This window comes from Mus musculus, chromosome 11, assembly GCF_000001635.26.
Source record: "Mus musculus strain C57BL/6J chromosome 11, GRCm38.p6 C57BL/6J".
Taxonomy (NCBI): Eukaryota; Metazoa; Chordata; class Mammalia; order Rodentia; family Muridae; genus Mus; species Mus musculus.
In genome coordinates, this window is record NC_000077.6 from 57,314,121 (window position 1) to 57,334,120 (window position 20,000).

Consider the following 20,000-nt stretch of genomic DNA (forward strand, 5'->3'; position numbering starts at 1 on the left):
AGCTGCCTAGCTCTAGGAGAGTGCATCTGCTGTGGATAGAAAGAGAATGGGATGTTTCAGGGAACACTTGGAAGACCCCAAGCCCATCTCTTCCTTCCCCCATCAGAGCTGGAACCCTGTACTTAGCCATGTACTGAGACATTGCTATTTACTCAAGTGCACAAGGAAGTCCCTTTATGTATACAGTGGGTCAGAGGAGGAGTCAAAGTTCCAGTCTCCAAATAAAAGGCTTTTTATCTCTGCCCTAGGATAGCCCATTTCTATCCCAACAATTGTTGTCAAAGAAGGTCATTGATGGCAACAGACCAGAAAATCTCAAACCACCTTAGAAAGATCTAAATCTGATGCTATCCCAAAAGCTAATAATGATAAACTAGGGCTATAACACTAGCCTAACATACCTAAGGTCCTGGGTTCAATGCCCAGCACTACCAAAAGAGAGAGAGAGGGAGAGAAAGAGAGAAAAATATGCAGTTTCATCCATACATAAAGCTAATGCCACACATAAAGAAATTACAAACCTTGCCTAAATGTAAATTTACCTAAACTAAAACCACACCACTGCCATGCCAGGGCCTATGACACTTGTCCACCAAAAGGGATATATAGTTGGGAAGCAAACCATCAAGCTGTCTTCACACGTGCAGCCATCTCTCTAGGCCATAAGTAGATGAGCTGACTGGTGATACACACATATAATCCCAGAACTTCCAAAACTGAGGCAGAAAAATCAGAAGGTGGAGACAAGCCTAGGCTACACACTCAGTTCAAAGACAGCTTAGGCTATATCAAATTTGTTTGCCTGTCTCAAGCAAACAAATATAAATGAAGGGTAATCAGGTGTTAACTCACACCTTTAATTCCAGTGCTCAGGAGGCAGAAGCAGGCAGATCTCTATGAGTTTAAAGCTAGCCTGGTCTACACAGCATATTTCATAACAACCAGGACTGTACCGAGAGAAACCCTATCTGGAAAAACCAGATAGATAGATAGATAGATAGATAGATAGATAGATAGATAGATAGATAGATAGATAGATAGATAGATAGATAGATAGATAGACACATAGACACATAGACACATAGACAGATACACACATACATACATACATACATACATACATACATACATACATACATACATACATACATATATAGATAGATAGATACATAGATACATAGATACATAGGACAGATAGACAGACAGATAGATAATCATGGCCTGGGGTTCAATCTCTAATTCCAGTGAAGAAAGAAGAGTAAGGAGGAAAGCTCTCTAATCCAGAAACAACCATATGCCCAGTGACTGGACCCTCTTCTCTCTATAGTTACACAGAACACACTCTTCCCTCACTTCCACACAAAGATCTAACCCTACCTGTCTCACAGATATACCCTAAGTGGTGGCCAGGGAGTCAGATACAGTTACAGTACAAAGTTAATAGTAACAAAAGAGTGCACCCACCATTCCCTTATCCTTGAATACCTCTCCAGCCAAATCAAGCTTGGGGAGACTATGAAGAATAAGCTAGCCTAACTTATGGACAGTGTAAGCTGTACTTAAGCTTTTGAAAGATGAGTGAGCTTGCAAAGTTGGCAACCTCCTGCCTTCTTTCCCAGTTCGCCCTCATTGACTCTCTCTGAGCATCACTCTTATCTAGTCCCTGCTATCTGGTGATGCTCTAAGATGTCTCCCCAACACACCCAACCTCGGCCCTGTTCAGAAAGGAGAGTTTTATAGGAATTTCTCTTAAGTAGTTCTATAAACTACACACCTTCTGGACAACAAGCAGGGATATATGCTGAGCGTTCTGAGAGTCACGCAAGTGGAAATTCGCATGTTCTACCAGTTCCTGAACCACGTGTTGGACCCATTTTTCACAGTTCTCTTCTCAGGCCATTATCCCAAACAGGAAAAAGGTTGTTCCCTTGAATAATCATTTCCACTGCCTAGAGAGCCAGGCTAAGCATTGCCAAAAGTCACCTCTTTGCAAGAATCATCTGTCATAGACTCACAAAAAGCCTCTCCTGGGATTGCTGTAGATAATCCCATGGCTTTGCTGGCTGGGGCTCTCTCCAGGGTAGAGAGGCAAGCCAGCTGCAGTTCCCACGTTCAACCACCAAGGACCCTATACACTGCATCAAGTAGAAAGGGGGCAAAGGTTTGGAGATAAGAAATCCCTTTCCACATGCCCAGATCCTTTTGGGTGGATATCAGAACAGCAACTAGGACCAAGCACTCTATCATTCATTGCTCATCTGGACCCCCACCTGAAAAGCAACACACAGAAGGGTAAAGGTCACGCATCCTACCCCATGCCACCAATCAGCCATCAATGCCAAGTACCAGTGCAAGCTGAGAGATGCCTTTCACTTTGATTTAATGAAACATTCTCACATGAGAAAACGACAGAAAAGAAGGTGTTAGGAGCCGTCATAACAACTGGGGAGGAGCGTTCTTCCGAGACTTAAAAGGCATTCTTCGCCTTTGTCAAGCATTAGGTGGAATGGTGGCCTCACTTCCTCCAACACTACCTTCCACCGTGAACAGCAATTTGGGCTAGTGTTCTCACTACCTGAAATGGGGTTCTCCTTCGTTCCCCTCACTTTTAAAGCTCACAGGATGTGACAGGACTCTGGGACAGTCTCCCACACCAGTTCTATTCACTGGCTTCACAAGAAGGGTTCAACTCCCTCCTGCTGAACAGCAATACTCTTCCCTAGGCTTCTGGGAATTTCAGCACCCTTCTTTGCGGCTCAGCATCCCTGAAACCAGCAGAGTATCTTTTACTACAGGCAACTGAGATTTCTAAATTCAGCCACCCTGGTCTACCTATAGGCAATCTTAGCAAGCACTTCCAATAGAAAAAATAAATAAACGACACCGATTAAGCATAATTATTAGGATTAAATCGAGCCATTACTCTAGCGCAATGCCTTTCTGACACTATAAGCCCCCCTCCCAGGTTTTCCCCTTCAATTGGGACTGAGAGCAGTCATTAAAGGTTCGCATCCCTCTGCCTTTATTATGTGTTTGAGAGCTGTCTTATTAAATTGAAATCAAATGCACATCTAGGGGAAAGTTCACTTTAATACCAACTCCCAGCAAAACACTCAGAGACATGCACAATGATGGAGGCTGACGTGTTGCCAAGCAACAGAGGAGATGAGGCAGACACGGAGCTAAAGGGAAGGGTCTCCTGAAAGAATTAGTTAAGCTCAAGGGTTCAGATCTTACCAGATCTGGCCTGAATTTTTGTGGTATCTCCTGTCCCAGAGAAGACATTAAAGAAGGAAGTGGTGTAATTAAAAGTTCAACACAATCACAGAGGATTTAAATATACACAAACACACATGCATTCCCCTCTCCCCTGGGGAATGTTGCCAACATGCGGCCAATGAATACAAGCAATTTCCATCTATGAACGCTGAGGAGGGTGTGGGGTTGCGTGTATGTGTGTTAATTTGCTGCTGCCTCGATGGCCTCAAGCCTCTTGACTCACTTTCCTCTTTCCCCTCCCCTCCTTTCCCACCTCCTTCTCTTAGGACAAGACCAGTGCTCTGAGCCTGAGCAATGTGGCAGGCGTGTTCTACATCCTGATTGGAGGGCTGGGATTGGCCATGCTGGTTGCCTTAATCGAGTTCTGCTACAAATCCCGTAGCGAGTCGAAGCGGATGAAGGTGGCATCGTCTTCCCGGATCTTTTCCCTACCCTGTTCTCGCTGGCACAGCTGGGTTCCCTAAGAGGTTTTTTTGCTCCAAAGAAGTAGAAAGGGAGCAGTTAGGATCATTCAGGAAGTAGAGAGGCATGAGGAAGAAACTGCAAGGGACATCGGGATCTAAAAGAAAGGGAAGGGATGGCCGTGTCTGGCAAATACTGTGCCCAAAACAGCAAATGAGTCTTTCTGAAGGCAGGTCCGAGAGGTTCAGGGTTCAACCAGCGCAGTGAGAGTCTGATTTTTCTGAAGTTACATTCAATCGAGCAGCTGCCCAGATGAGGGAAGGCATGCCTACCCAGTTCTTGTGCCTATCTTGCTATGCTTGGTGAACTGGGTCCGTGTTTAGCTTCTGTATTATGGAGTGACCCTGGCAGAGAGCATCATTCACAGAGAAAGGTAACCAGATTAAGTTCAATAACCCCAAACCACATTGAACACAGCAGAAGGCAGCAGAAGCAGAGAAGAATTAGAGAGGGTTGAGAAGCTGCCAGGACAAATATGAAAACCTGTTAGGCAAGAGGCAAGCAGACTCATCTTAAGGAGTCCCAAAGAATACAACAGCAGCAATGGCTGGAATCAAAAGAAAGGAGATATGAATACAATGCACAAAACCCACTTTTCTAACAGGAGCACATGGACTATCCCAGTGAATAGGGAGCTCACCATCACTGGTGCTGTGTGAGAAAGGACAAGTGTTCCTTAGCAAAGATGTAGATGAGAGCATCGCAGGGAAGCTGGGCTGTCAGCATCCCAGCCCCTGGATTGCATCATTAGCCCTAGTGAGACTTGTATGGAAGTCAGTCATGTGAAAAGCGGCATAAGGAAGCAGAGAACTTAGGTCCCCTCTGTGACCTTCGTATCTTCAAATCTCAACAGGAAATGGATAAGGGAAAGTGCCCAGGGCTAAGGAAATGGCTCACATGGTAAAGTGCCTGCCACAAAGGCATGAGGACTTAAGTTTAGAGTCTCTGTGCCCACTTAAAAAAGAGGAAGAAAGCGGGGACCCCTGAAGTTCACTAGCCAACCAGCCTACCCACATCTATGAGCTATAGGTTCAGTGAGAGACTCTGTATGAAAAAAAGTAAGGTGAAGAACAGTTGAGGAAGACCCCCAATGTCAACCTCTGACCTAAATGCGCTCACGCACACACACATACATATACCACACACACATACATTCACATACATATACCACACACACACATGCACACATACAAACAATACACATACACACACATAAAGAAAGAAAAGACTGATTCAGATGGTAAAGACTATAGGAACATAGAAAAAGGTGGATTGGAGAGGGCTTATGGGAAACAGCAGAAATTAAGAACGTTATGTGGTCATTATGGGCTTCACACCAGTGAGTGTCTTGGCCTGGGCGCTCTCTTTGGCTTGACTAGATGAGTAAGATTTTGTTCCCTGGGGTTTGCTGTCCTATAATGTGTCCTAAAGGTTCACTTGTCAATATTCAATTTCTTCTGAGCAGGAACATAAGCAATCCTGCATCACTGGCATAGGTTCTGCCCAGCCTCTCCCTCACCTTGGCCTGTGTACATCCTGTGTATACCCTGGGTCAGTCCTGGGGAGGACATCTTTAGTCAGTCCCTTGCTTGGAAACTCAATGTTCAGTTCTGTATGAAATGGGTGAGGGGAGGAAAAAAAGGACTTTGCATCCATCCTAGTATTGAGACTTTCTGTCCTGGCACTCAGCATTCTCACGTCATGGTTCCAGCTGCCTCTCTGCTGGCAATCTGCTTCCCTCCTCCCACCATGTTCCAGCCCCAGTGTGTTCTGTGCAAGCTGATCCCTCACCCCTTCTTCTATCTCATGAGGTCCATTTTAAAAGCCGTTCTTCCACAATACGGTAAGAGGAACAATAAAAGTCTGGAAGTATGGTAAATTTGTCTAGAGGACCTCAGAACATCTTGCTCTCCTCTTGACCAGCTCTCCCACCTTCACATTCTGTTGGGGGGAAAAAAAACAAAAGCAGATCACAGCACAGTCATTGACTTTATACTTAAACCCTCCCTTGAACTTGGTGGGATATGGCCAGCACCCCTAAGCCAGCCCGAAGCAGAGCTTTCTTTGCCAATTCCATCCAGAACATAAATTTACAGATTGTCCTTCCTTACCATCCAAAGAGAGGAAAGGGCTGTTCAATCAGCAAAGTGGGTCCCAGGCCAGAAGCTAAGCTAGCTATGCTCTTTGGAACCCTCTACTCCTTTGCCAAGGACCAGAGACCCAGAGCTGGTGCTGGTCAGCTCTCGAAAGCTCCTCTCATGGCACCCCAGGACAGTATGTCCTGTGGATATCAAGGAGTGAAGAGCCTGGCAAGAGTCCATTCATTCTGTTTCTTAACTCTCTCACCTTAGACAGCTTTAATTACACTCTGGTCCTTTGATTTTTAGTATTTTAAAAATGATGACAGTGGTCGTATATACTTCATAAATTTGTAGTGAGGATATGAAATAATAGATTAAAGGATTGGCAGGAGACCCTCATCCCAGTATGCTCTCAATAAATAATAACAGCAGTGAGTGCTAGCATTCATGAAATTGGCCTTATTAGCAGACAGCTACAGCTTCCTTCAAGCTTCCTTTTATTAATATTTCCTTATTAACATGTGATTTTATTAATCACATTACCAGAATGTTTTGAGTCATGCAGACCACGAGTCCTTAAAGAACAGGCTATGGGTATAGGGCACGTATTTTTCGTCAAGTTAATATAGAATTGTCCACAGAAGAGAAGGTCTACTGGAGCAAGAGAGGAAGCGTGCAGAGAGTGGCATATGGTTAAGCAATGCAAACTGCCCAGTCTGGAGCCCTGTTCCCAAGGTGGTCTTGATCCCATCTATGTTTTCTTATCAACTATGGTGTGGTTTGGTTTCCACCAAGGAGAAAACTACCTGAACATACAACACCACCTCTAGGTTTATAGTGATTTCTACTAAACCAGGTATCTGAACAGAGGCTGGGATTCTCTTTGAACTGAGACAGTGTTGACCGGCCCCATGGAAGGGACATTGCTGTCTTAGATGACAAGGTTTCTTTGAAGAGGCTGTTGCATCATGGTACGATGACTGAGAGACATTCTCACAACTCCCTTTACAGTGTTGTTATTAAAGTTCTCAGAAGACACCAAGGACCCCCAGAAGCACTAACCTAAGACTGTCCAGCACAGTCCCCAGTAATCAGTTCCATCCACCATCATGACTTCTGCACAAAACAACAGCACTCCTAATAGAATTTTCCATCTTTCCACTTCAACGGAGATACTTTCTTTACTCATCTAGCTGGCCCTTCATTTCTGAAGCTCCATCAATTCCTCCCTTATCTAGAAGAGATAAGTGGAATGCACTCCAACCACTCCTCAGGCTTCGTAATGAGCTGCTTGATTCTCCCAAAAGCAATTATCTCTTTTTAGAAGCACAGCCTACGGCTCTACTCAGGGATGCAGACAGAGGTAACATGGGCCTTTGGAAAGACCTTCCATCCTATGTCTTTCCCTGACCACAGTGTTTACCCCTTGTTAAAGTCAGAAACCACTAAACCAGCTCAGGCTTAGCCCCCAAGTCTCAGCCATTCAAAGAGACCTTTCTCTAGTTACCATGTGAGGGGAGAGGAAGAAGAGGAAAACTAAGCACAAAAGGAGGGACAGAGGTGAAGGCAAGGAGAGAGGACAAATGGGGGGGGGAGGAGGCTGAGAACTTTCAAATCAAGGTGTTAGCTCCTCATTTTCATTAGCCAGTTAATATATTCTTGAGGATCTGCAGGCTAATAAGAAGTGAGGCTAGAAGAAGTAAAGGAGCTTGATCCCACAGGCCTCATAAGCCAGGAGCTAGAAGGACTGGGATTAGACAGTAAACAAAGTCTCCACAAAGCCCAGGCTCTTAGTGTTAGCAAAAATGCTTCTAAACTGCCCGATTTCTCTTTTTTCAGTGATTGATAATTTTTCTTTTGAGCACTTGCTTTAAGTCCCTCAAGTGCCAGTCATTGTGCTGGTCACAAAGATAAACAAAATGCATCTCCACACTCAGTCTGTGTCATTGAGGCAAGCACAGAATCTCAACTGAGTCTCCTTGAGACTCTTCACCCTTTGATGTGTTGGGAACAGAACATACGTGTCACTGGGGAAGCAGGACAATGCTCAGCAGAGGAGATGCAACTAGGAACAACCCAGACACAGTGGTATTTAGCTAGGTTGAAGCAAGGAACGAACTAGCCAAAACCAGAGAGTTGCCAGCAAAGGATGCCCAGAGTCAGAGACTCAAACACTAGAACTCTTGCCTAGAAGTGTCCAGAAATCAGTAAGGCTTGGACATAGAAATACTGGATGGGCAGTATAGGAGCTGAGGACTCAAACAAAGACTTCAGGTAGCCCACAGCATCGTAATATAACTTAAGCTGTCATGAAGCAAAACATCACCTAGGGCACATTTTTAATTGAGTAGAGCTCTAGAACATCTGCACTTCACCTCTTCCAGGGAAAACAGAATAGCATCTTTGTCCTTGTTGATATTAACTAAAATAGAGATCTTGATTGTTTTTGACCTTGCTCCCAGGGGAAATTAATCCCCAGCCCCCCCTCAACTCCCCGGAGAGCAGCTGACCTTTCAAACTTGTATGTGAAAAAGCCAACACATGGTATGCTGAAGCCACATCAGATTCGAGTCTGTACACTTGCCTAGACTTAATGAGCAGCAAATGGCTTAACACTGAGGAAGCATCCTCTATGGTTGGTGCACAGCCACTTCTTTGCACACACAATGAATGGGGTCATTAGTGAAACCTGAGCTTTCATTAGGATATTCTCTGACATCCAGAAGCTGGGCAGAGCTCTCCTAGCAAACCAAATGACCGGGAAACAGAACATGGTCACCATTGCAGAACTGGGTATCAGAAGAATACACTAGGGGACTTTGCAACTAGACCTCTCACTCATTCTTCTTCCCCCGATCCTGTTTCAGAAAATCTCTAAGGACGTGTTTAAAAACGACTGCTATAGTTGGGAGGGAACAACAGAGAGCCGCCTCTTAAAGGCAAGGGCAGGCATTATATTAGTGGTTTTCAGTTAGCTTTAGGAGGGTACAAGAACAATATTTAATAGGTCATCTACTCTGTCACTGCCTCAGATAACTGTTGTCTTAAACAAGTCAATCATGTGTACATGTCAGGCTCTGTTTAAAATGATCGAGGACAGTAGATAAGCTCAACTTTGATTCCAGTTTAGAATCACCCCAGAAGCTTTGAAAGTTAGATTCCCAGTCTATTCACTCAGTATTAGTTTAGTAGAACTCAGACATCAATGGTTTTATTTTTCCCAAAGAACAGTGCATTTGAGAACTAGTGGTCTACTGCCTGTTTAACTTGCTTTCCATCCCAGCATTCTGGATCTTGTCCTCTCTTCTCCAAGATCCCATAAGTGTATCAGGAAGGAAGCTAGTAAGAGGCCAGCGCCCACCTGTGGTAGGGTGTGCTCTGAGCAGCCCTCAGCTTCCTGAGAAAATGGATCTGGTATTTTAATGTAGAAAGGTCTCAGTTACATGACAAATTTGTCTCAGCTTTTGGTAGCCTCTGGTATTAACTGTACCATTAACCTTGTCTTTAAGATAAATTCATGATGTTTTGCCAACTTTAGTGAGGTATTACAGAAATGTTTGAGACTTTTGGGGACTATAGCCCAAGGTAATCTGTGTGAGCTTCAATTGTTGTTGTTGTTGTTGCTGTTGTTGCTGTTGTTGCTGTTGTTGCTGTCGTTGAAGTAAAAGGAACATGGGCTATGGAGGTATCTCAATTGATAAAGTGTCTAATGCACAGGATGGGGAGCTAATTCCATCCCCAGCACACCTGAGAGAAAGCTGGGTGTGGTGGTACATCCTTTTAATCTCAGTCTTGAGGAAACAGAGATACGTAGATCCCTAGGGCTGAGAGATCACCCAGCCTAGGTGCATCAGTGAACTCCATGTTCTGGTGAGAAACCTTGTCTCAAAAGCAAGATGACAGGAGACTGACCTGTGGCCTCTATGCTCACTCTCATGGCTGCTCACACACACACACACACACACACACACACACACACACACACACACACACACACACACACACACTTTTTTTTCAAGGAACATAGTAGACCAAAGTCTTGAAGGCTAGACATTCCAGGCTACACTCTAGAAAGTCCTATATTTTTCCACTGACACAATTAAAATATTATTCTCTTTTCAACCTTTTTTTTTTGGGGTTGGAATCAGTAATCATTAATTCTTCCTGTTCTAAGCTCAGCCTTCCCCTGAGTAGCACTGTGGTTCTATTTATTTGGCCTTTGACTCAAAAGAATGCAATCCAAATCACACTTCCTCTTTGGTGGAGGAATGCCAGGGAAGGATGTAAATAAATTAAGTTCCAGGTTTGAGGAAGAGACAGAACCAGCGTGGGCAGAGCATCATATGGGGGGAAATCTGTCTGAATCATGGATTTTATTTTTTTGAATATCTTGTATTTATTCTTTGATAATTTTATACATGCATACAATGTGTCTTGATCACAACCACCTCCAGCTCCCCGCTCCCTCTCCTCTGGATACCAACCAACACGTCTCCTGCCCACATTCAGGTTCTCTCCGCTTTTTTGATGTTTTTGTTGTTATTTTGGGAACCCACCGAATTAGTGCTACTTGGTGGAATGCTGCCTGATCTTGTTGATTTGATGTGATTCAGGTCCTTGTTCAGGTAACCACAGGTGCAATGGGTTCACTAGTGCAATGGCCAAGTCCAGAAGACAACAAGCATCTCAGAGCATCCTCCCATCCCCTAGCTCTGACATTCCTTCCCCTCCCTCTTCTGTGATGTACATTGATCCTTTAGGAAGACACGTTGATATAGACACCCCCATTTACAGATGAGCATTCCCAGTCACTGAGTCTCAGCACTTTGATCAATTATGAGTGTCTAATTTAACTAACTACTGCAAAGAGATCATCTGGGTGAAGTTAAACACAGCACTAATCAATGGGTATAAACACAATCATTGAAAAGGTAATTTTATGACATGTCCATTTAGCAAAACAACAGTAGGTTTCTCCCATAGGATCTAGAGTCATAGCCTTCTGCACAGATTTACAGTGCAGAAGTTATTAGGCAGGGGTTAAACCTTGTGAAGCTCGCAGGCAGGGCACAGACCAAATCAGGAAGTGGTTTGTTAGCCTCATACCCATCATGCCACTACTGCACCAGGAGATATGTCTTGCCTGGCAAGCCAGTATTGTAGCATTCAGAGTTTACCACTGATGACATTCACCCAGTAGTCTAATGTGGCACTTTCTGGCACTAGGAATGCTAGCCAGCAGGAAATTAGTATGACACTTCTAGTTTGATGTCCTGCAGAAATGACACTCAAAAGCCTTATTGCTGGTAGTCCTTTCGAGTCTCATTCTGCCCAAGAACTCAAAGGGAGGTGCTGCCTGACACTGAGATTTTCATATAACGACTCTTGTCTTATAGGGGAAGGCTTTTTCAACTCATGATGGGTATCCATGTTCAAACACTTTTAAAGTTATTTTTAAGTTATTTAAGTTTTTTTAAGCTTTTCTTTTTAATTTTTAATTATTTTTTAGTGTATTTTTTAGGTATTTTTAATTGTGTGTAAGTGTTGTAGTGGCATGTGCATGTGAGTGCTGGTACTCATGGAGGCCACAGATATTAGATGCCTTGAGCTGGAGTTACAAGCAGTTGTAAGCCATCAGACATGGATGCTGGGAATCAAACTTAGGTTCTCTAAAATTGAAACATGGACTCATCTGCCTCCCGAGTCTCTAACTATATTTTTTAATTAGCCTCTAAAATAATGGATTTCCATACAACTTTAGTTTTGGTCAACCCACCTCCTCTGCCCCTGTCCACCAGATGAATCATGGATTTTTTTTGGGGGGTGGGGGGAGAAGAAGACTCTTTTTAAGAATGTTCAGTAAGAATGGGTAGCAAGAAAAAAATCCATCAGACTGTCATAATAGTCTAGCTACAGGAGACAGAGTGATTTCACAACAACAAAGCCAGGGTGTTTGGAAAGGGTGTTTTTAATAAATTCAAGAATATCTTATATAAACTATCTGTGTAGTGGCCAGTGAGGATAGCTATGGATTTCGAAGGTATGGTCTGGGGCTCCCCCAGGATATGAGCTTTCTTTAAAGTGACAAACCTTATGTATAAGAGGATGTGTAATGTGCACACACACACTGAGAGGAGCCAGCCTTTGCTGTCAGCTGAGGTGATGCAGAACTTCAGGGGCAAAACTAAGCAGAATTCATGCTGACAAATGTGGGAGGTCGGTCTTAGCAAAGGAAGTCTCTCAACCCACAGATAACCTTCTCATTATGTTGATTCCTACCAAGAAACTAAACCTCATGCCCAAAATTCTGAGAACTCAGAAGTAGAGAGGGAGGGCTAAGGGTAGCGTCTTCATACCACAGAGTTCCTCCCATGGAATTTTGCAGAGAACAATGTTTTTCTTGACTAAAAGACAGAATCCAGGACCTGAATTTCTTGAATATTTCTTGAATATTTTACCTAACACCTCAGTTGCTGAGGTGAACTGTGAGTCCATCTCAGATCTAGAATTTCAACACCCTAGAACAGCATTGAATTGATGTATCAGTCTAGACCAGCGTGTTGTACATGCTGGCAGGAAGCAGGTGGTGCGCAGATGAAGGCTTTTGGACATGTGGCCACACTCTCTTCAGCACATGACCCTCTCTGGTTACATTTTGTGAATTATCTTATTCAAATGACTCCTAAGTACCCTTAACATGTGGGGCTAGAAGTGGGGGTTTGAGTTTTTTTTTTTTTTTAGAAGAACATCATTTGGACCCAACAATAGCACACTATCAGTTTCCCTTAATATTTCAAAGTCCTCTCTGTGAAGTACTGCCATTTGGTAGATAGAAGTGGCAGAGGAGGAGGAGGAAGAGGAAGATGGAGGGGAGAATGAGGAAGAGTAAGGGAGAAGGAGGATGAATGTAGCTGCCTGGACAGACACATATGTCATAGACATAGAGGTTTAAACATTCTAAAAATACCAAAGACAGGACTGTGATCGCAGAATTTAGTTTAGGTAACAGTATGTAGATTTCCTAAGCTCCACTCCAGTAGCACCAAGGAAATGGCCTACCAGCAGTAACCACTGAATGAGATAACACGGGGCTTGGTTCCTAACACATTAAAGCCTAGGCCCCCACCAAGGATAAAGAAAGGTGGTGTGTACAACGTGGTTGAAAAGAACTATGTGTCAAAGAAAGCAAAGATGCATCCCCCAACTCCATTGTCTGTGTAATGCACACTTACTATCAGCACAGACAACCTACAGGTATAGACTGACACATCAGATGGGTGCTACTAACCCTCTGGTTTCTAGAGTATTGAACTCTAGATCAGAAAGGGACTTATTACGCCAGAAACAAATAAGAATTACTGAGAACTGCCCACACTACCGTTTCTTGAGCTCAGGAATTGGGAGGACGGTTGGGCAAAAGTTTCAATCCCTGCTTGACTCATTCCCCTTTGGCAATCATTACCAAGGACCTGGGGAAGAACCCCCTGTCCTCCTGAAAAGGGTTTCTGTTTGATTCCACAGCAATCCATCAATGAAGCCATACGGACATCGACCCTCCCCAGGAACAGCGGGGCAGGAGCCAGCGGAGGAAGTGGCAGTGGAGAGAATGGCAGAGTGGTCAGCCAGGACTTCCCCAAGTCCATGCAATCCATTCCCTGCATGAGCCACAGTTCAGGGATGCCCTTGGGAGCCACAGGATTGTAACTGGAGCAGACAGGAAACCCTTGGGGAGCAGGCTCAGGCTTCCCCAGCCCCATCCCAAGCCCTTCAGTGCCAAAAACAAAGAAATGAAACACCGCCTCCAACCACCACAACCATATGGAGGGCAATTCAGCCAATGTCCCTGAAGAATTAAAAAAAAAAAAATTCCACTAGACCACCATCCCTTTTGTTTTGGGATTTTTTTTCAACCTTTTCCATTTGCTGAGTGAAGATGGTCACTAACTCTATGCTGCAATAACGGGAGAGATCCTGTCCAAGGAAGTCTAACGTCTATAAAAATGGAGTCACTGGGATATCAATGAAGAAATCAAACTGTTTAATTTTAATTCAGTTGTTAATGTGTCTTAGTGTGTGCATTATTTTCTTACTATTAACCCATGGTTTGCAGGCTCTGTTCAACCCTTTTCCTTCTTCCTATCCCCAGCCCCCACCCCCACCCCACCCCTTCCCATCACTTTTCAGTTTCAGATTGAAGACTCACGATTGGTTCCACCTTACAAGCAAGGAAAGGAATATTGACCTTCAAACTCATTCAGTGTTGGAGCTCTCTATGAGGCCTTCTATCCTTTGGCCCATGCCTTGGATGGAGACAGACACTACTGGAGAAGGGGGCTGCCTTCCCCAGAAAGAATACTACCTAAATGCTGGTTCATCAGAGAGTAACTGTGAAGAGCATCTCAGATAAGGGTTCTTAAAAGGGGGGATGGGCAGAGTACAGTAGAGGAGGACTTGTTAGGTTCATTGTTCCCCGGAAGAAGCTTCCTGCAATGCCCAGGAGCATCCCACAGGCAATAGAGTACCAATATGGTAGACCTCTTTCACAGTCAATCTCAGCCCTGGAAATTATGTTCTACTATGCTCAGGCCCAAAGGCAATGTGGGGGCCAAAGGGCAACTGGCCTTCTGACCCACTAGAGCCTTGCAAAGAGTTGGCAGTCAGGGGGGTGTCATACATGATTCTTGCCTTTTCCTTTGCTTGATGTCTATACTGGATCCCCATGGTGGAGTAGGACTCTCTGTGGAGCCTCTGGCATAAGAGGAAATGTTGCCCGAGCTAAGAGCAAAAGGAAGGTGATAGGGAATTATGGAAGTCCATCCAAGCCCCTGACACAGAGCCTTCTGTGCTGTTTCCTGTCCTAGGTTTGAGAGACCAAATATGAACTTGTGAGTTGTGTCAATGCAGAGAACCGGGGTTTTGTGTTAATAGAGTATTGTTTTAGCATGTGATCAGATCTTAAGAAAGAAAGAAAGAAAGACAGCAAAGCCTGAATTCTTTTTGAGAGATGGAGATGAGGTACATCAGGGGACCTTAAGATGCCTGAGCCCATCTTTTAACTCTAACACAGGGATACTAACCTTTTTCCCTGGCTAAGACAGACTGAGGGCATTGCATTACAATGGCCAGAAACTACACCCATGAGTGCAACGACCAAGGTGAAGGACAGCCAGACAGGAAAGGTGACAAAAGCCACCCTGAGTGATACTAGGCTGCCTGAACCTTTGGGTGGGAGTGGAAGTCCCTAGCACACAGCTTTGTGGAGACCTCCACTCTCACTCTTGGTGCAACTGACTTCCACTTCTTATGCAGCCACTCCCAGGTGCATGCTTCAGTGAGTGCCACATGCCACTAGCTTTTACCAATAACCATATTCTGGCTTATTCTCCTACCCTCTGCTTCCATTCAATCTTCCCCACTAGGGGTTATCATTGGCAATGGACGAGCTGAAGATTTTGGAGCCTATCCATGGTTCAGGGCAGTAGAACTGGCTTCCTCTATGGATGCTTCCAGCGGACAACCACCATCTCTGTGTCTCTCTCATTCTCTCTTCACCTGCCATAGCAAAGAAACATCCCAGAATCGACCCTTCTCCCATTGATCCATGTCTCCCGTGTCACCATGGGCATGGCATGTGAAGCAATGTCCTGCAGATGGATTACCACCTTTTATTTCTGCCAGCTAACATCCTCCCAGCCTCCTGCCTACTACTGTAGACTCCGGTGTGACCCACCACTGGGGAGTTCACACCTAGAAAGAGATGGAACTAAACTCTACTATCAGCTGCTTCAAAAACCTTTTGTCTACGGCCTGGGAAGATGTTCTCCAGCCCCTGAGCCTATTGGTTGGATAGAGAGAGACTGTGGTGGAAATGAGGGTCTTGCTGGGAGGGGTCCATGACTCCGGGGAAGACGCTTCTCAACGAGGGATGTGTGGAAAGAAAACAGAAGTGAGAAAGAAGTTACCTTGTATTATGTATTTTTACTACACTTTTCTTAAAAATGGAGCAGTGGGAAAACTCTGAAAGAGATTGACATTTTTCTCAACAGGAATCCATACTTAACAGTTCTGGCTTTCATTAAATTTTGCTCTTTGGTACCTGGGCCTTTTATTTAACATATATATTTATTTTAACTCTCTTGGAAGATGTGTGAGGGAAAAAAATAACTCTCATTTGATCAGACACTAAATATTTGGGGTAGGGATTTCTGTCTTATTTTCAAATAGCCAGGGTTTTTCTTCATTTTTTTGGTATTTGCATAAAGTGAACAATATCACAAGAATTAAATCACTGTGGACCCATTACCTACCTTTCCTTATTGTCCGTTCCATGTTGTGCCATTTCTGAAGCTAGGGTTCCAAGCACTGATGTTTTCTTACCTTCTAAGACTAGCAAGTTTTTAACTCCACCCCTCTCCCCTATGCTGGACCTGGGACGTGGGACCTGGGACCTGAGGCCTTGTGCATGCTAGTCAAGCACATGGCTACTGTGCCCAACTCATGGACTCCTCAGAACCATTTCAGAACATTGTGAATGATTCATTAAGATAGGATTTCATTTTTCACATTTATTTATTCATGCACATGCATGTGCATGTGTCGGAGTATGTGTGGAGATCAAAGGGCAATCTGCAGGAGTTGGTTCTCTCCTTCTACCACATAATCCCTGAGGATGGAACTCAGGTCATCAGGCCGCGTCATCTCTCCAACCTCAGGATTTTCCAAAACAACAAAAGACAAAGAGTGGTGTTTGGCATTTGCCACACACACTGCCAGAGAGCTAGGTTTGACTTGCAAGCATCACAGTTCCTCTAGAGAACTAGATGGCTCATAGGGAATAGCTCTCAGACACCCCCAAGTAGGAATGCAGGTCTATTGTGATGTGTACAAAGTCAGATCAAGAATCAAGTGAAAACCAGGCTTCTGGCAGATGATCTCTGTTGTCTAAACCCAGGGCCCCCTTGTCTGAGCCTGAGAACTTTTCTTCCCCTCAAATAAGAAAGGTTTTCTAACAGGATCTGACTGTATTAACACTTAGAGACTGATGATTAAGAACAACATCAAGAGCCCAGTGGTGAAGTCTTACCTAGCTTGCTTGAGGCTCTGGGTTCAATATCCATTATTACCTCCCACCCAAAAAGGGATAGAGGGAAGAAAGGAAAGTGAGAGGGATGGAGGGAGAGAGGGAGGAAGAGAGGGAGGGATGGAGTAAAAGCAGCATCAAGTATTTATCTTCCTAAAAAAAATTGCATGTTTTCTGAAACCTTGCACAATATTCTGAAAGAATAAGAGCCTAAAATCTAAGCTAATTGTAGAAGGGGCTTAGCAGCAGACACTCTAGAAGCAGGAAGATGGCAGAGGAACTAGCAGGTTTGTGTGACACTCCAGTGTTTACCCTGCCTGCAGTTACCTATAGGACCTAGGGAGGCCCTGGATGCAGAAGCATCAGGCAGCAGACAGAAAGAACCCATCACCTTACTGGCAAACACACTGGGTGATGTCAAGCCGGCTAGAAGAGCGCAGGTCCCACTGTATTGAGCACTGACTGTGTTAAGCATCTTTTCCACCTTCTGTTTCATGAGGGTAAGGAATCTGAGACTTCAAGGGCCTCCAGTAGATTGTTCACAGACTCCTGGCAGAGTCATGTTTTGAACTAAGTCTGCCTGAACTCAAAGACTTTATATCCCTATGGACCCATTTCATCACCAGCCAGATCATGATGGTTAATGGTCAGGAAAATATCAAGAAAGCACTGTGGACCTGCGTGTTGTGTCAAAGTAATAAAAATAGAATGAGTAAAATTATGTCTGCCATTCCCCTGGGAAAGGCAGCCATGCCTTGGAGCAAGGAGAAATCACTTATCTAGTCAGAACTACAGAAAGGAGAGTGAGGAAAAAGCTACACACACACACACACACACACACACACACACACACACACACACACCAGCCTCCATGCTGGCGGTTGGGGGTGGGGACTGGGATCTGTGACATTGCCCATACTAAACAAACACTCTACCGCTGAACTATGCCCTCATCTAAAGATTCTCACTTTTAGCACCATTAAAACAAACCTAGGTAGAGAGCAGAAAGAAGATTATAGAGGAGACCAAAGGCCAGCTCCATTGAAGATCTATTGATTCAGCTGGTTATTGGATCCTCGGCACCATGTATCTGAGAGAAGGGAGCAATGGCCACCATTCTGTGAGCCACAGGGCAGTGGATTTATGTTCCACCAATGTTAAAAGGAACCCATTAAGTATAAGACGTTGCTCACAGCATTAAGGTAGATACCCACCAAAAAGGTACTATAGGCATGAAGGTTGAAATATATACCCTGATATTCCCGCTTTCCAGATTCCTCAAATTCATAGGCCACTTACATTGTTGTCCTTTGGGTGCCAAGTAGAAGACAGCAGGCATTAAAGGGCCAAGGCCAGCCTGTACTTTTCCCTGGAGCTTCACACACATCCCAAGTCACCGTTCTAAAGGATGCTAAGGTATGATCAGCAAGGCTGTGCAGAACTGGACTCAAATATCTTACAATAAGACAGTATCAAAGCCTATCTTAAATAAAAGGTAAAATAGGTTTTTACTTTACTAAGAACTAATGTTCTATGAAAGATTTTTTTATGGGTGCCATTCCTATGTTATTTTAGAGATAAGAAAGGTGAAGATCTCTGGATATTATTGATGGAAATTTTAGTTTTCATTAGTTGGTTGGTTGGTTGGTTGGTTGGTTGGTTGGTTGGTTGGTTGGTTGGTTGGTTGGTTGGTTGGTTGATTGGTTGATTGGTTAGTTGATGGACACAGCTTTGAGGCAAGGTCTCATGTAGCTCAGGCTGGCCTCAAGCTCACTTTGTAGCTGACCTTGAACTCCTTATCTTCCTGCCTCCTCTACTCAAATACTGAGAGAAACTTGAGGAACTTCTTGCCCAGCAGGGTTTCATGGTTAGAAAAACAATACGCAAAAGGACGGCAACTTAGAGTTTGCCATGCCTGACTTGTTCTCCCAGATCTGCCTCCTAGATCTGCCTTATTCTGCTCATCAAAGAAATGGGATGCCCTGCTACAGAAGTGTAGCTTCTCCATCAGTCACAACTATTCTAGATGGTTCTCTGATGGAGCACAGGCCAAGCACAGGTTACTGTTACTGCTTACTTTACAGGTAGGAGTTGTTTGGATTTGCACTGCAATGTGGTTATAGAGTTCAGCCAGGGTAGAAATTCCCATGCCCCATCCTAAATTATCAAGCAAAATGTTCCTGAAAACAACTGAACACCAAGGAGCTCTAGAGTACCAGTATTTGTCCATGGCCATACCCAAAGCCATGGAACAGGGCTTCTTGTGAAATCCAGGGACAAAGATGGATAGCTGGTTAGTACCAGACCTCTGAGTGATATCTTGTGATGTTTTGTTTAGTCTCCAAAGAGTAAGCACTTGACCTGGATAAGAAATACCAGAAAATCAAATCTCCATGGTTCAGAGCTGGGAATGGAGCCCAGAGATAAAAGAGAACTCTCTTAGCATCTAACATCTGTAGGCCCACTGTGTGCCCGGTGATAGAAACACACATGAAAAGACACACACATGCACACACACACAGGGCTGCGATGCCCTTCAGTTACCTAGAGTTCGCAAAGCCCCACATTTGCACCTGAGCACCACATGAGTGGGGTGTAGTGGTACATGCCTATAATCCGAGCACTTAGAAGGCAGAGTAGAAGAACCAAAAATACAACTTCAGCCGCATAGTAAGTTCATAAAGCCGGCTTGGGCTTTATGAGACCCAAAAAAGTAAAATAAAATAAAATAAAATAAAATAAAATAAAATAAAATAAAATAAAATAAAATAAAATAAAATAAAATAAAATAAAATAAAACCACCTTCAGTGATTTAAGCTACAAAAGGCCATTGTGCTGGCCCTGGTATAGGAAAAAAAAGATATAACTTGAGCTCTAAATGTCCCTATACTCTTTGGGTATGTTTGTAGCAATGTAACATTCTGCTTGGGAAAACGAGACCCTGAGCTGCACAGATAAGATTATCATAGCAGAGATAAGTCCCTGAGAAAAGTCAGGAGAGCAACCTCAGTCAAGTGAATCAGCCTTCAATTCAATGATACAAACTGGAAAGCTACTACTTGGCTGTTTCTGTCACAGACTCTGAATCCCACACCTG

At 44.1% G+C, this 20,000-nt stretch overlaps 1 protein-coding gene across 6 annotated transcripts in view; it reads left to right on the plus strand.

Annotated features, from left to right (window-relative positions):
• Positions 1-16,124, plus strand: part of Gria1 (glutamate receptor, ionotropic, AMPA1 (alpha 1)) — a 318,674-nt gene extending 302,550 nt beyond the window's left edge. For 3 of the 6 annotated variants that reach the window (XR_388348.2, XM_017314275.2, XM_006532234.4), the window contains 2 exons: positions 3,546-3,680; positions 13,323-16,122. Coding sequence is in view for 5 of the 6 variants with exons in the window: in XM_017314275.2 (XP_017169764.1) it covers positions 3,546-3,680; positions 13,323-13,526 (339 nt within the window). In the remaining variant the exon portion in view is untranslated. Of the gene's footprint in view, positions 1-3,545; positions 3,681-13,322 lie in introns of all 6 variants that reach the window. The other 3 variants (NM_008165.4, NM_001113325.2, NM_001252403.1) reach the window with 1 other exon arrangement.
• The last annotated feature ends 3,876 nt before the right edge of the window (positions 16,125-20,000 follow it).